The sequence below is a fragment of the Leptinotarsa decemlineata genome, unplaced genomic scaffold, assembly GCF_025532065.1.
Source record: "Leptinotarsa decemlineata unplaced genomic scaffold, Ldec_3_MD MMD2_P_RNA_scaffold_2, whole genome shotgun sequence".
Lineage (NCBI taxonomy): Eukaryota > Metazoa > Arthropoda > Insecta > Coleoptera > Chrysomelidae > Leptinotarsa > Leptinotarsa decemlineata.
Window position 1 is genome coordinate 21,619,897 of NW_027412529.1, and position 18,650 is coordinate 21,638,546.

An 18,650-nucleotide genomic window follows, 5' to 3' on the forward strand; every position below is an offset into this window, starting at 1 on the left:
TTGTCTCAAAATCCTTGTATATTAAGTGTGTTTTACTGTATTTTGTTGGTGCATGTTTAGTTTTAGGGGGTGCACAAACTTTTATTAAAAATAACTCAATAAATAAGTTTCCCATATGGTGCATACTTTGGGGATGACACTGTATAAATATTTTTCAGGAAATTTTTACCTACACTCAGAATATTTCAGAGATTTCTCGGTTTGAATCTGATGGTATTCAATCGATAAGTCAATCATTTATTCACACTGTTTCCTCATGCAATCAACATGACATTGATACATATAAATTCTTGAAATCTTTTTACTGTATTCTATCTCGATGTTATAGAAGATAACCTACAACCTACTCACATTCTTTAGGTCTGTTGTGAAATCTTAATACATCGCGTTTGTTATAGATTCAAGTACAAAACATTTGCTGCAAATGATTGACTTGAGTTTGTTATGGTTTCTTGTTTCACAATTTTTATTCAGAATAATTTCATTTTCACTTGAGATAACCAAGGAAGTATCATCTACGTGTAATGATGATGGTGTATCAAGTTCATCAATGCGTTTCTACAATCAAGTTGGCTTCTTCAGGATATAGGGTTTTCATCAGTTGCATTTTTTTCCAGCCTCATCCAATAAATGAGTGCTATTCGAATCATTCCCAATTTGATTTCAATTTGAGGGCCACCAGACAGACACTGTTTCAGCCTCTTGGGTATCATTAGTACAGATCAGGCAGTTCTAGATAAAACTTCCTATCATTTCCCAAAATACGGTTAACCGACGGTCATTGCGCTGTACCCGCTATATCCGTAGAATTATATGACAATGACACTGTGACGTACACACACACATTTATGGATGTATAATAAGAAAATTTTACCGAATTTCCTCATATTGTCTTTAATATGACTCATGACTGTCAGGTATTTTTATAACATCATTGTGTTTCAATCACAACAACGCTTTTCTCCATGACAGTATTCACGAAATGCTCGGAGTTATAATGTTATAGGAGTAAACCTTCTCGCTTGTTGCTTTACCTCTTCGGTTTTGTATGTACGTGTGGCAGATAATGCCGCGCAAAAATTTGAAGTATAACCATCAGGCACCTGTACAATGCCTTCGTAAGTAACTTTATATATACGACGAGCTGAAATTGATTTCATTTGGTCGGGATGACCACCGACAGACCTGTTTCAGAATACAAGATCGCCGTCAGCGGCGGAGCAAACAAAATTAATTCCAGCGAGTCATAAGCTCTGCCTGCAGCTGCAGACAAAGTCCAGAAGCAACTTTACAATTACATACGCCGGAGTGGGAGTCAGAATAATAAATATATTTCAGAGAGGTGCATACGAAATGCGCAAGTTTTGGTGAACGCACCAAACCCTAGCCTCTCATGTGAGACCTACGATTTTGTAGGTACGCATGGCAGATAACAGACGAAAGAACAACGCAGCTAACGCCGCGCAGAAAACTGAATTAAAACCATCAGGCACCTGAACAACGTCTTCCACATGAAAGACTCGTCGCAAGTAACTTCCTTTAATATACAAAAAGCTGATAATAATTTCATTTGGTTAGATTGCTGACCGCACGCACGCACACCCGCACGTACACACTTAGATAAACATATCTTGCAACTAACGATTTAAGACTGGTGTATGAATCTACGGCATTCCCAATAATTTTTAGAGATTTATAGAACACATAGTCATAATAATAAAAATGAGTGATTCAATTTCATCAATAACCTTACTTTCAGTGCGAGACCAGTTGACTTGATATGTTTTTTTCTGCGTCTAGGTGGAGCAATGGGGACATCTAATTTGGGAGAAATATGCAGACAGGGCGCTCCAGAATGCTGATGGGCAACATTAGATTTTGTGCTGGCGATGACATCCGGTTCTTGTAAAGGAAGTCGTTTTTCATCAACAAAATCATCCGCCAATAAAGTTATTGTACTTGTACACTGCTGAACTTGTTCGGGATAATCAATTGATACAGAATCCAACGAACTTGATGATAAAGCTGTTACCGATAAGGCTTTCCGTCCAGATTCTGAAAGAGACCCTACAATGAAAACGAAGATTTTCATTATATAATATTAATAATTTTTATTCTTTGAAAATTTATATACAATGAAGGTAGTTCCTCGAATGTATCAACAAAAAAATATTTGAAACAGTCATAAAGATATAAATCTGTTCATATAAACAAATATGAATATACATATTGAGAAAGTATGGTTATTTGAATTTAAATACCCGTCCTAAATAAAGGCAAATGAAAACTCCACCGAGTCCCATAAAAAACAGCACATTAAAATTAATAACTACTTTTAAGAACGAATATTTGATGTATGTATCAGCGGTCCTGAGTCCTTGATTCTTGTTTTGTATGAGTTAAAGGATTTTATAGTTTTCATCTCGTGGCTAAGGAGATTATATAATCTTGACCCAATATAACATAGCATTTTTGTCCTATAGTTTTATTCATTTTAAAAACATTTATTGCACGAGTATGTTGGCAAAACCTTTTGTGGTGTACTATTTCAAAGTTTTCAAATGTTTATTCAAATTGTTTTAGTAATATCGATTGGCAATAATAGCAATACAATTGCCGAATGTCAAAGAAACAGCTGTCTCGATATAGTAAGTCTGAAATCTTCATTAAGAATAATTGTTATAAGCCGTTTTTGGACAATTTCCAGTTTATTGAGCAATTTAATGGTAAGGGCAGCTCAAGCAACTATCCTGATACGAATTGAACTGAAATATTCTATTGTTACTCTAGTTCACAAGTGCCTCTCTAGTTCACAAAAGTATCATTTTAAATCATTTAAAAAAATATGGGCGGTTTGATACAAAACAATAGTATAATGAAACCAAATTACTTGACATTAAAAGCCTGTATGCATACCATTGTCTTGTTTGGATATTTTCTAATAAATCAAACTGTTGCCAGGCAAGATAAAAAAATACTAGATACGCACAAAATTTATCACTCATTATGACTCTTCTGAAAAACGCATCACTATAAGAAATACGTATAATTCTCAGAACTAATTTTATAAGACACCTAAATACTGTAATTTACTAAGTAACTATCTTGGTTCTATCATCTTATCATCTTACTATATTATATTGCCTAATCGCATTATGTATTCATGTTAATAAAATAACCTACTATTCAAAACACAACAATATATTTCCCAACTTTCTCTGTTTTTTATGTTGTCCATCGTTTTTTCCTTCTATTTTTTTTATCAGTAGTTGATTTTTCGTTTTTTTCCGTTTTCACATCTTTAATGTAATAATTCACATGACGTAGTGTACCAATTATTATTGAAAGTGTTCTGTGAAGAGGAAAATGAAAAGCACAACACAAGCCATAAGCGCTTAATTTGCGAACCATTTTTATTCGAACGGTTCAAACAATCAGACTATTAAACATGTATCTTGTTTCTGAACCGAAATAAACTGAAACTGGTTTCTTGACCAGCATCTGAACCCTATTGATTTTTGCTTTTTGGGTTTTATGAAAGAGGACGTGTGTTCTGTTGAAATCATCAGTGAACAACAACTGAGGCTTTGGATCATTGAAAGTGCAAATCGATTTCGTCAGAAGCCTATGATCTTCTAAAAAATTTGGTTTTCTTTTTTAAAACGGTGCCGAATGTGTATTCAGGAAAATGGAGGCTAATTTGAACATTTATTTTAAGAAATACTACACATTTGTACATACTATTCATACTTGGTTATTACTAGTATTTCTACTCGTGGAGACTCTCATGACTATCGTACTGAAAATTAATATAAACTACAACAACTACTCGCTAGATTATCAGTGTCGTAGAATCACGCGGGGTCGATGGGTGTCAGGCTCCGTCTTTAATGCTCTTGACGACAAAATTAAATCTGCCCCCATCCCACACTCCTATAAAGCTAAGCTGAAAAATAATCTTGTGCTGAAAGCACATTGCTCCGTTGACAAATTTCTGCAGAAATGAACTTCTCACTGAATGTTAAAAAAAAGCTGCTTTTAACATGTTTTTAAATGTAATGGTATTAGTAATTGGAATTTGTGCATACTTTTTTGTTTACAAGTACTATTCGTCTGTTCACAAATACTCCTTTTTGACTCTGATAGTTTAGTTTCAATTTTTATGGTAGGTTGATTGGTCTTTGTTAAGCACATTTAACGTGTTACTTTAGTTGGTATGTTACAATGTAGGCTCCAGTATTGTAATTGAACACTTCTTTAAGTGATAAATTAATTGTTTGATTGATCACATACTTTTTGTTACTCAAAATTTTTGCCGCATCTCGATAAAAACTGGCTTTTCGAAAAAATGCCAGGTGACAGAAAAATTTCAAAAATGATGTATTCAACCAATAATGCCACAATACCAATTCAATTGTAATGTATAGAGGGGTTTGTGGGGTTTAAGGGGTTCAATAACCACCAAATTTTTTTTATTGGCTGAACAGATTTTGTGGTTTCATATTAAAAAGATGCTTAAATGATAAAAAATGCCATGTAACCATTTTCATTGCAAAATATTAAACAGCTCATGAAATATGAAAAAATCGATATTCATTTTGTACTTTCCAAGGGCCGTAACTTTTTTGTGTACACATTTGCATTGAGTTATATCTTAACTCTGTCCATCCAACGAACAAAGTAACCCTAACAATGATAGATATGTGATCACCACGCACATTTGAATCTATTGGGTGAAATTAACAAGCCCCCTTACGCTGGCCAATCAGATTCAACTGCAATCGGCTGGCAGAATTCATTCAGGTATATCGCTACAGGGTCGGAGTGGTGAGTTACGTTTTTACGCCTGTGGTGTGTGCATATACGGTATTTCAAAGTTCAAAATTTTTAAAATGTCAAGTACTGTACGGCTGAAGAAACTGCTAATTTGTGTCTGTACACTCCACCTAAAAAATGTGTTTATACCCAGATGCACATTCTTGAAAAAAATAGAATTTAGGTCGTTCCTTAGTGCGACTCTGTACAAGCAGCCTTGCTTAGGAGATCACGTGCACTAGGCATGATAATGTTTTGGAGCAATATGTTGCTTGTATGGACGGAGAGAGTATAATTGAGGTAATTTTAACCCAGAATACGTGTTTCAATTTGTGACCTACCTTTTTGTTGCGACCCCCGCTATTCTGATAGGGATATGAGATACTTGAACGATTATGTTTTGTCATATATGTAGGTGGAAACACAGAGTATCAGATTCTCAATAGGGGGTAAAGTTTAATCACTTTAAGTTTTCATATAAATTAGAAAGACGAAGTGACCTTCTTATACATAGACATATACTAGTGATGAAAAGTTTTTGTGTATTTTCGGAAGTCATAGCGTCATTGTCATATGATTCTACGAATAAATAACTTACCCTATAAAATTTTATTCAGAAAGTAGTAAGTGACGATCTCTTCCAATGTCCTTGTAAATTTTTTTGTACAATTTTCTTTGCTTTGTCATACAAGTGACATTTCTATGGTTATTTTTAGGGAATCTATAATAAAGCTATATTTTTGCTTTCAATGTGTTATAAAATAATGGAATGATCACCACTCACTGAGTTGTCCTCAACTGCATAACAAAATGTATCAACGGAATGTGTCTCGTTTATATCTTATATGTTCACAACGAGGCATTCAACTCTGTAAATTACGATTTTTTGGTGAAAAACTATCGCGATATGGAATCCGAGTTTTACCGCTGAAATGATCATCATGATTCATCAATAATAGTGAACAATATATTCAACTAAATGATAATTTTTACGATCTAGTCGACTCTAAGATAGTGGTTTCGCAGTGTCCAGTCCTTGGAAAAATTTCATTTTCATTATACATGAACGATATTGATGAACTTGATATACCAGCATCATTACACGCAGATGATACGTCCTTGGTTATCTCGAGTAATGATACAAAAAATTAATTAATTTATTCATTTTATATTTATTACCCATACAGCCCCTTATAGACTAATTACATGGATAAACTGTTGGAAAATACACTATATAAATATACGTCTTTACTAGATTATTAATTACTACTTGCTAATACCAGAATTGTAGATAGTCGTTCAGAACTTCACTGAGTGGATTTGTAAAATATATGTTCAGTTTCACAAAGTTAAATTCAATTTGAACGAAAAACTATCAGAGGTAAGGTTCAATCTAAATCCATAAGTAGACTGAAATTGTTTGCTACTTTAAGCATAGCTAAAAGAGGTGCTCTCGATGATGTACATATTGCAGAGATATTAAACATTGGTGCGGAAAGTATAAGCCGTGGAGGTACATTAAATGGAAGCATATTGAGAATTTCTGGAGAAGCTGTTGAATTGTTTAATAATTTATACAGGAAAATCATTGATGTTGAAGTTCGTCTCTGTTCCAAGGATAGTATTTTGAATTCCGATCTTAATTGTGATGTCCTGACGGTATTATAATTAGGCCATAAGTGGTACTTCTTGAAATACAAATATCTCAACAGTTTGTTTTGTACTTTTTTCAAATCATTTGAATGTGTTTGATATTCCCCGGACCAAATAATTGAGGCAAATTCTAGTTTAGGGCTGACCAGGGAATAGTATAGTAATTTAATAGTGTTAGTATGGGAAAAATTCGATGTTTGATAATCTTCCAAAGAAAGGAAGGAAGCAATCATTTTCAAAAAAGTAATTCTATACAAAGATGTGTAGATGATGCAAAGAAGTAACTCTCTGACACAAACCGGAAGAAAAAGCCCTCTCAAAAGAAAAATACTTATCGAAACAAATACTTTCGGAAACAAATACAAAAACACTTTTTTCTATTCAGTTTGTATTCCAAACATTCGTTATGGAATTGAATCACATGCCATTCACAGGATTACTACACAATATAGTAAATGAAAGAGGCAAAACCTCACTTGTCTGGAACACTGTCATCCTCACTAGTAGACATTGATGTTTCACAGTAAGATATTCGCCTTATCAGTACCAAATTGGATAACATTCAATTTAAACAAGATTCCTTTGGCTGGGATTTAATCAATGAGTGAATGAATATCATTACGATGTCATCGATGACTTGAGTAGATCAAACTCATTCCGTGACATGAACTCGTAATTTTATGAATGGCGTGTTTTTTCATTGGCGTGAAGTTATCCACAGATTTCTGGCCACACATGCCGACGTAGAGGAAAATAAAAATCTGTGGTTGGGATACAAAATTATTAGCACCCGTACTAATATCTGTGGCTGGAGATACCTATTCACTATAGGTTGAACGTGAAATTATTGAGACTATTTGGTGTTTAACATTTTTATAGAGTCTAGAATAGATTGAGGCGTTGATAATCCTATTCTCATCAACAATACAGATTAAGGGAAAAATAAAATTGAAAATATTAGACTTACTTTCCAATACCCCATATAGAAATGATATCCGATGATGTGCATCCATCAAAATCACACAACTTCCATAGTTTCTTGAGAAGATTAACTTGGTGATAACAGTTTTCTTGTTATCTAAACAGATTTCGAAAAAGAAATTGTTGACACAATCAGACTCATTTTTTGAGATTCCTTGTATTCATGAAAATCACACAACTCTTATAGAATTTTGAATAGATCAACACAGTGAAAACCGTTTTTTTTGTTACCCATACGGAATTCGAGAATAAAATTGTTGAAACGATCAAACTAACTTTTTCAACCCCTTGTAGAGTTGAAACCAGATGATGTGCGTGCATAAAAATCGCATAAGTCTTATGGAATCTTGGGTAGATTGACGTAGTGATAACAATTTTCTTGTCACCCGAAGAGATTTCGAAAACAAAAATGTTGAAACAATCAGACTCATTTTTTGAGATTCCTTGTAGAATTGGAACCAGAAGATGTGCGTTCATGAAAACTACATAACTGTTATAGAATCTTGGGTAGATCGATATAGTGGAAACCTATTTCTTGTCACCCATACAGATTTCCAGGAAAAAATATTGAAACAATCAGACTCACTTTTTAAAACACCTTCTAGAATTGAAACTAGAAGATGTGCGTTCATGAGAATCACACAACTGTTATAGAATCTTAGGTAGATCTATATATTGAAAACTGTTTTCATGTCACCCATACAGATTTCGAGAAAAAAATTGTTGCAACAATCAGACTCATTTTTTGAGATTCCTTGCAAAATTGGAACCAGAAGATGTGCGTTCATGAAAATTACTTAACTGTTATAGAATCTTGGGTGGATTGATATAGTGAAAACTGTTTTCTTGTCACCCATACAGATTTCGATAAAAAAGTGTTGTAACAAACAGACTCATTTTTTGAGATTCCTTGTAGAATTGGAACCAGAAGATGTGCGTTCATGAAAACTACATAACTGTAATAGAATCTTGGGTAGATCAAAATAGTGAAAATCGTTTTCTTGTCACCCATACAGATTTCCAGGAAAAAATATTGAAACAATCGGACTCACTTTTTAAAACACCTTGTAGAATTGGAACTAGAAGATGTGCGTTCATGAAAATTGAACAACTGTTATAGAATCTTAGTAAGATCGATATAGTGAAAACCGTTTCCTTGTCACCCATACAGATTTCCAGGAAAAAATATTGAAACAATCAGACTCACTCTTCAAAACACCTTGTAGAATTGGAACCAGAAGATGTGCGTTCATGAAAATTACTTAACTGTTATAGAATCTGAGGTAGATTTATATAATGAAAACTGTTCTCATGTCGCCCATACAGTTTTCGAGAAAAAAATTGTTGCAACAATCAGACTCATTTTTTGAGATTCCTTGTAGAATTGGAACCAGAAGATGTGCGTTCATGAAAATTACACATCTGTTATAGAATCTTAAGAAGATCGATATAGTGAAAACTGTTTTCTTGTCACCCATACAGATTTCGATAAAAAAGTGTTGCAACAAACAGACTCATTTTTTGAGATTCCTTGTAGAATTGGAACTAGAAGATGTGCGTTCATGAAAATTACACAACTGTTATAGAATCTTAGTAACATTGATATAGTGTAAACCGTTTTCTTGTCACCCATACAGATTTCCAGGAAAAAATATTGAAACAATCAGGCTCACTTTCCAAAACACCTTGTAGAATTGGAACTAGGAGATGTGCGTTCATGAAAATTACACAACTGTTATAGAATCTTAATTAGATCGACATAGTGTAAACCGTTTTCTTGTCACCCATACAGATTTCCAGGAAAAAATATTGAAACAATCAGACTCACTTTTTAAAACACCTTGTAGATTTGGAACTAGAAGATGTGCGTTCATGAAAATAACATAACTGTTATGAAATCTTCGGTAGATTGATATAGTGAAAACTGTTTTCTTGTCACCCATACAGATTTCGAGAAAAAAATTGTTACAACAATCAGAATCATTTTTTGAGATTCCTTGCAAAATTGGAACCAGAAGATGTGCGTTCATGAATATTACTTGACTGTTATAGAATCTTGGATAGATCGATATACTGAAAACTGTTTTCTTGTCATCCATACAGTTTTCGAGAATAAAATTGTTGCAACACTCAGACTCACTTTTTAAAGCACCTTGTAGAATTGAAACCAAATGATGTGCGTTCATGAAAATTACTTAACTGTTATAGAATCTCAGGTAGATGTATATACTGAAAACTGTTTTCATGTCACCCATACAGTTTTCGAAAAAAAAATTATGCAACAATCAGACTCATTTTTTGAGAATCCTTGTAGAACTGGAATCAGAAGATGCGTGACAAGAAAACGGTTCTCACTGCATCGATCCACCCAAGATTCTATAACAGTTGTGTAATTTTCATGGACGCACATCTTCTGTATCCAATTCTACGAGGAATCTCAAAAAATGAGTCTGTTTGTTGCAACAATTTTTTCATCGAATTCTGTATGGGTGACAAAAAAAAAGTTTTTACTATATTGATCCACCCAAGATTCTGTAATAGTTGTGTAATTTTCATGAACGCACATCTTCTAGTTTCAATTCTACAAGGTGTTTTAAAAAGTGAGTTTGATTGTTTCAATATTTTTTCCTGGAAATCTGTATGGGTGACAAAGAAACGGTTTTCACTATATCGATCTGCCTGAGATTCGATAACAGTTGTGTAATTTTCATGAACGCACATCTTCTGGTTCCAATTCTACAAGGAATCTCAAAAAATGTGTCTGATTGTTGCAACAATTTTTTTCTCGAAATCTGTATGGGTGACAAGAAAACAGTTTTCACTATATTGATTCAATCAAGATTCTATAACAGTTATGTAAGTTTCATGAACGCACATCTTCTGGTTCCAATTCTACAAGGAATCTCAAAAAATGAGTCTGATTGTTGCAACAATTTTTTTCTCGAAAACTGTATGGGTGACATGGAAACAATTTTCACTATATAGATCTACCTAAGATTCTATAACAGTTGTGTAATTTTCATGAACGCACATCTTCTAGTTCCAATTCTACAAGGTGTTTTAAAAAGTGAGTCTGATTTATTTTTTTCTGGAAATCTGTATGGGTGACAAGAAAACAGTTTTCACTTTATTGATTTAATCAAGATTCTATAACAGTTATGTAAGTTTCATGAACGCACATCTTCTGGTTCCAATTCTACAAGGAATCTCAAAAAATGAGTCTGATTGTTGCAACAATTTTTTTCTCGAAAATTGTATGGGTGACATGGAAACAGTTTCCACTATATAGATCTACCTAAGATTCTATAACAGTTATGTAATTTTCATGAACGCACATCTTCTAGTTAAAATTCTACAAGGTGTTTTAAAAAGTGAGTCTGATTGTTTCAATATTTTTTCCTGGAAATCTGTATGGGTGACAAGAAAACGGTTTTCACTACACCGATCTACCCAAAATTCTATAACAGTTATGTAGTTTTCATGAACGCACATCTTCTGGTTCCAATTCTACAAGGAATCTCAAAAAATGAGTCTGTTTGTTGCAACACTTTTTTATCGAAATCTGTATGGGTGACAAGTAAACAGTTTTCACTATATCGATCTATCCAAGATTCTATAACAGTTATGTAGTTTTCATGAACGCACATCTTCTGATTCCAATTCTACAAGGAATCTCAAAAAATGAGTCTGTTTGTTGCAACACTTTTTTGTCGAAATCTGTATGGGTGACAAGAAAACAGTTTTCACTATATCGATCTGCCTGAGATTCGATAACAGTTGTGTAATTTTCATGAACGCACATCTTCTGGTTCCAATTCTACAAGGAATCTCAAAAAATGAGTCTGTTTGTTGCAACACTTTTTTGTCGAAATCTGTATGGGTGACAAGAAAACAGTTTTCACTATATCGATCTGCCTGAGATTCGATAACAGTTGTGTAATTTTCATGAACGCACATCTTCTGGTTCCAATTCTACAAGGAATCTCAAAAAATGTGTCTGATTGTTGCAACAATTTTTTTCTCGAAATCTGTATGGGTGACAAGAAAACAGTTTTCACCATATTGATTTAATCAAGATTCTATAACAGTTATGTAGTTTTCATGAACGCACATCTTCTGATTCCAAATCTACAAGGAATCTCAAAAAATCAGTCTGTTTGTTGCAACACTTTTTTATCGAAATCTGTATGGGTGACAAGAAAACAGTTTTCACTATATCGATCTGCCTGAGATTCGATAACAGTTGTGTAATTTTCATGAACGCACATCTTCTAGTTCCAATTCTACAAGGTGTTTTATAAAGTGAGTCTGATTTATTTTTTCCTGGAAATCTGTATGGGTGACAAGAAAACAGTTTTCACTATATTGATCTACCCAAGATTCTATAACAGTTATGTAGTTTTCATGAACGCACATCTTCTGATTCCAAATCTACAAGGAATCTCAAAAAATCAGTCTGTTTGTTGCAACACTTTTTTATCGAAATCTGTATGGGTGACAAGAAAACAGTTTTCACTATATCGATCTGCCTGAGATTCGATAACAGTTGTGTAATTTTCATGAACGCACATCTTCTGGTTCCAATTCTACAAGGAATCTCAAAAAATGTGTCTGTTTGTTGCAACAATTTTTTTCTTGAAATCTGTATGGGTGACAAAAAAACAGTTTTCACTATATCGATTTAATCAAGATTCTATAACAGTTATGTAAGTTTCATGAACGCACATCTTCTGGTTCCAATTCTACAAGGAATCTCAAAAAATGAGTCTGATTGTTGCAACAATTTTTTTCTCGAAAACTGTATCGGTGACATGGAAACAGTTTTCACTATATAGATCTACCTAAGATTCTATAACAGTTGTGTAATTTTCATGAACGCACATCTTCTGGTTCCAATTCTACAAGGAATCTCATAAAATGAGTCTGATTGTTGCAACAATTTTTTTCTCGAAAACTGTAAGGGTGACATGGAAACAGTTTTCACTAAATCAAAATCAAATCAAATCAAATCAAAATATACTTTATTGTCTGAAGAACATAATTCTCATTGACAAAGTCGTTTACAAAATAAAAGAACAAAATAACACAACAATCACCTTTAGATATATATCGATATGATAAATAGTGAGGTAGAAAAAGTGATAATAATTATAATTGGACTACGATAGACGCACATCTGAGTCAAAGGAAATTTGATACATTATCCTCGTACTGGTCAACAAAATATGAAATATGAAATATAAAATACAAAATATGAAATATAAGTACATGAAAATAATAAAAATGATCACAATTTTATATACATATATACACATACATACATATACACATATACATACATACACATACACACACATATACATATATAACTCTAAAACACTTAACAACAACATGTGCAATTATACAATGCATGTACATAAAATATTAAAATTGTCACAATAAAAATTTGCTTTGTACGAATATTAACAACAAAGAGGTGTAAATATAAAATGAAGTTCATATAAATATAAATAAAATATAAGTATCACTGAAACAAATTAAATAATAATGTATAACGAAGTCGAATTTCACGCATTAAAAGTTCATACAGTAGAATTCATCTAATGAGTAGAAAGCCTTCGTCAATAGAAGTTTTTTTACGGTACTTTTGAATTGTTTTTTGCTATCTAAAATTTTTATCTCATTTGGTAGGTGATTGAATAATTTTTTACCATTATAAAATATGGAATTTTTTATTTGTGTCGATGTTGGAATTGGTAAGGTTATATTTAGTGCTTGTCTTGTGTTGTATTGAGACAATTCATGAGGTTTGTTTTTAAATTTGCTATGCATGAGACATACTGATTCTAAGATAAAAATACAAGGTAATGTTAAGATTTTATGTTTTATAAAGAGTGGCTTGCAAGAATCCCGGAATTTAGCTTTGCACATATACCTTACTGCTCGTTTTTGCAAAACAAAAATCATATTGAAGACATATCGACTACATGATCCCCAAAAACAGATTCCATATCTCAAATGTGAATCGATTAAAGCATAATACACACTTTTTGCCATATCTATACCAAGTTCCCATGAAATGGTTCTTACAGCGAAACATCCTGATGCCAATTTTCTTCTGAGTTTTTCAATGTGACTTTCGAATTTCAATTTATCATCTATATATAAACCCAGGAATTTTGTTTCCGACATATAACTTATCACCTGATTTCCTATATGAAGTTCTTGAAGATTACATTTGAAAGTTAGGATGTTAGTTTTTGATATATTGAAAGACAACCTATTAGCATCACACCAATCTTTAACTTTTCTAATATCATTCTCAATCATTTGATGCAATTGTGTGCCATTTTTATCATGCCAAAGTATTGTGGTGTCATCTGCAAATTGAGTGAACTCTCCGGAAATATCAATTGAGGCTAGATCATTTATATAGACTAAGAAAAGGGTGGGTCCCAGAACTGATCCTTGAGGTACCCCCCATTTAATTTCTAATTTGTGTGATAAGTTGCCTTGAAGAAATACGCTTTGACTCCGTCCGGATAAATAAGACTCAAACCACTGGATTGCTACATCTCTAAACCCATATTTCTCTAATTTTTGCAACAGAATTTTGTGATTAACACAGTCGAAAGCCTTTGTCAGATCACAGAAAACTGCTGCTGCAACTTCCCTATCATTCAGATTCAGGTAAACGTTTTGAAGAAGGTTGAAAATTGCATCATTTGTTCCTTTCCCTCTTTGAAATCCGAATTGTGTAGAAATAATAGTGTTATGCTTATTCAGAAAGGCCATTATTCTTTTTTTCACGAGTTTCTCTATTATTTTTGAAAGTGTGGGTAACATTGAAATTGGTCTGAAATTTGCGGGATTATCAGTATCACCCCCCTTATGTATTGGAATTACTATTGCGTTTTTTAAACATGATGGAAAAACTCCTGTTGCAAATGAAACATTTACTGATTCAACTAGTACCATAATAGCCGAGTCGGGAAGATGTGAAAATATTTTTATAGATAAGTCATCCCACCCAGATGCATTTTTATTTTTAATTTCATTAAAGATTTGTTTCATCTCTACTGTATCCGTAGGCGTGAAAAAGAAAGATTCAGAAACAGAGATGTGATTTAAATAAATCAGTGGATCCTTTGAGGAAATAATCTGTTTAGAAACAGTTTCTGCAACTGAGCAATAATATTCATTGATATCGTTGCATTCTAAATTTGTTTTCACAGGAGCAGAGTTGTTTCTACCTCTGAAGTCATTGACAATTTTCCAGCTCTCTTTTTGCCTGTGACTTGCATTTTCTACTCTGTTCCTATAGTATACCTTCTTAGCCATTTTCAAGGTTTTTCTATAAATGGACCTATACCTGTTATAAAAAGAAGTGAAGATTTCATTTTCATTGGCAAATTTTCTAATCATATGTAGGGATCGTAGATTTTTCGCTGAAATTTTGATACCCTTTGTCAACCAGGGTTTTTTAGCTTTTTTCTTGATTAGCTTAAGAGGAAAGCTTATATTAAATACATCAGAAAGAATTGAATGAAATTTGGATAAAGGATCCTTACATATCATTGCTTGATCCCAGTTGAGCATATTACAATTCTTCTTAAATCCATCAAAGTTTTTCTTGCTAAATATCCTACCCATATATTTTTTTCTACTACTTTTTTCAAATGTCTGAGGTAAATAAAACATTACTGCTTCATGATCCGATAGACCTGCATTGATGACGTCGCATTTGATACCCTTCATGTTAGAACAAACATAGTCAATTATAGAACTAGAATATTTTGAGTGACGTGTTGGCAATTCAACATGCATCTCTAAATTGAAGCTGATTAATAAATTTTCTAACGATTTTGTTGACATTGAGGCTTTGTCTTTAAAATTTATATTGAAATCTCCAGTGAGAATTACAGTCGCATTATAAGGAATCTGTGATAGCAAGACTTCCAATCTTTCTAAAAAACGATTTTCACTGGATAATGGGGAACGATATAGACAAATAATAAATAATTTATGATTTTCACTATATATACAAGAGAATTCGAACTCCTTCTCAGCCAACATACAATCAAAGTTTTTAATCTCAGTGAAATAATTATTTTTAATAAAATCCATGTTGATGAGGATCAATGTGCCCCCATGCTGGCTGTTCTGCCTCGAATATTTTGCAATAGTAATGTAATTTGGTACGTGCAGAGGCTCTTCCATCTCCAGCCAGTGTTCTGTTAGCAAAACAATATTAGGGAACTTATGGTCATCTAAGAATATATAGAGTTCATCTACTTTATTTCTTATTGACTGAATGTTCAAGAGCATCAGAGATGTACCGTTTTTACAATTTTTATATCTAAAAAAGAGTCCTCTTCTACTTGATCAGCAGAACAGGATTCTGAGTTTACTACTGAGTCATCATAAGCTGAGCTTGTATCTATACTCACGACTGTATTGTCATGTTCATCTTCGCCTATCTCAGTCCTACATATTGTTTTTAAAACAACATTACTATATTTTGACGTATTTAAATGGTTCTTAAGATTATGAAAAATCTTTAATTTACTTCCCTGTTGTTTTCTGTCGACAAAGAGTACAATAGAAACATTTCTATTAAGTCGAGAGAAACGGCTTATAGCGGTTCTCAATTTATCATTTATAATGTGATCTATTGGATCATTACATTCTGAAAGTAGTACAATATTTGTCGTTTTGCTTATGGGTAAGATATTTTTCAATGCTAAATTTAAGGTTTTACAGTTACTGATGTTCTTAGTGCTGAACATCACTATAACATAGTCATTTTGACCGTAACTTACGGTGTTATCAAAAATATCCCTTGTCAAAGTCGATAATTCCGTCTCCAACTTGATGATTTCAAAAACACTATAATAAGGATTGTCCATAAATTTCTTCAATACTTCGGAAAACCCTGATGCGTATTCATCACCTAGGATCAGAATCTTTGAATTTGATTTTCCTGGCATTGTTACTGACTGTCTCTCGCCAATTTTTAAACATCTACTGTTTTCCATAATTTCCTTTTCATATTTTCTCGTGCCTTCCTGCTGCTCCAATTTTTCGATGTCACTATCAATATTTGTTTCATGCAGAACTGGTTGCTCCAAGAGTCCTTCTTTCGTGCGTTTTTTTATTTTTTTATTGTTTCTGTTGATTGGCCTCTTACGTACTTTTCCATTTTTGTTACGTTTGCTTGTAGTTATTTTGTAGCATCTTCTCCTCTTTCCAATTTCTCTTCGTTTTTTTTGTTCAGCCATTACATGTTCCCCTACAAAATCCTCAATATCTACGCCACTGGAAATAGTTGAGTTAGTCATTGTGGATTGATGATTCACTTGACAAACATATGTTTGTGTTTCAATTGTTTTTACTAATGTCACTTTTTCAGACAGATCTTTTTTTAAATCCTTTATTTGTCTCTCCATCTCTAGGATAAGTTTTTTCTGGGCTTCTAAAAGTGTATTCATTTCTGTTTCTGATTCTAAGGCTTGTTCGATAATAATTTGTTTTTCATTATTCAATTTTTGAATGTACCTGTCCTTCATTGTTCCCTCTTCTGCAAGGTCACTAATTGTTTTTTCTAATAGACTCGTTTCTTCTTCCAGGACACTTATGGAGATACTCTCTTGGCAACAGATTATCTTGTTATCTTTTACGAACCTCACTTTATTTTTGTAATTTTGTAGAATACAACTCCTGTGAAACACACTGGAACATTTTGTGCATACATAATGCACAAATGGTTTGAGTTTACAGCACTTATAGTTCATTTTTAAACACACACTATGTATTAAGTCGAGGTACTCGAATCGGACGACATTCAAAATAAAGTCAAAATAAGTTCAAAATAAAAACTATATAGATCTACCTAAGATTCTATAACAGTTGTGTAATTTTCATGAACGCACATCTTTTACTTCCAATTCTACAAGGTGTTTCAAAAAGTGAGTCTGATTGTTTCAATATTTTTTCCTGGAAATCTTTATGGGTGACTAGAAAACGGTTTACACTATGTCGATCTAATTAAGATTCTATAACAGTTGTGTAATTTTCATGAACGCACATCTTCTAGTTCCAATTCTACAAGGTGTTTTGAAAAGTGAGTCTGATTTACTTTTTCCTGGAAATCTGTATGGGTGACAAGAAAACAGTTTTCACTATATTGATCTACCCAAGATTCTATAACAGTTATGTAGTTTTCATGAACGCACATCTTCTGATTCCAATTCTACAAGGAATCTCAAAAAATCAGTCTGTTTGTTGCAACACTTTTTTATCGAAATCTGTATGGGTGACAAGAAAACAGTTTTCACTATATCGATCTGCCTGAGATTCGATAACAGTTGTGTAATTTTCATGAACGCACATCTTCTGGTTCTGATTGTTGCAACAATTTTTTTCTCGAAAACTGTAAGGGTGACATGAAAACAGTTTTCACTATATAGATCTACCTAAGATTCTATAACAGTTGTGTAATTTTCATGAACGCACATCTTCTACTTCCAATTCTACAAGGTGTTTCAAAAAGTGAGTCTGATTGTTTCAATATTTTTTCCTGGAAATCTGTATGGGTGACAAGAAAACGGTTTACACTATGTCGATCTAATTAAGATTCTATAACAGTTGTGTAATTTTCATGAACGCACATCTTCTAGTTCCAATTCTACAAGGTGTTTTAAAAAGTGAGTCTGATTGTTACGAAATTTTTTCCTGGAAATCAGTATGGGTGACAAGAAAACGGTTCTCACTATATCGATCTATCCAAAAATCTATAACAGTTATGTAGTTTTCATGAACGCACATCTTCTGGTTCCAATTCTACAAGGAATCTCAAAAAATGAGTCTGATTGTTTCAACATTTTTGTTTTCGAAATCTCTCCGGGTGACAAGAAAATTGTTATCACTACGTCAATCTACCCAACATTCCATAAGACTCATGCGATTTTTACGCACGCACATCATGTGGTTTTAATTCTACAAGGGGTTGAAAAAGTTAGTTTGATCGTTTCAACAATTTTATTCCCGAATTCCGTATGGGTAACAAAAAAACGGTTTTCACTGTGTTGATCTATTCAAAATTCTATAAGAGTTGTGTGATTTTCATGAATACAATGAGTCTGATTGTTTCAACAATTTCTTTTTCAAAATCTGTCTAGATAACAGGAAAACTGTTTAGA

The 18,650-nt window shown here is 33.0% G+C and overlaps 1 protein-coding gene across 4 annotated transcripts in view; it reads right to left on the reverse strand.

Annotated features, from left to right (window-relative positions):
* LOC111512552 (WD repeat-containing protein 44) overlaps window positions 1–18,650 on the reverse strand; it is a 60,908-nt gene that overhangs the window by 24,280 nt on the left and 17,978 nt on the right. For 3 of the 4 annotated variants that reach the window (XM_074185466.1, XM_074185474.1, XM_074185458.1), the window contains exon 3: window positions 1,754–2,067. In XM_074185466.1, coding sequence (XP_074041567.1) covers window positions 1,754–2,067 — 314 coding nt within the window. The remainder of the gene's footprint in view (window positions 1–1,753; window positions 2,068–18,650) is intronic. The other variant, XM_074185461.1, reaches the window with a different exon arrangement.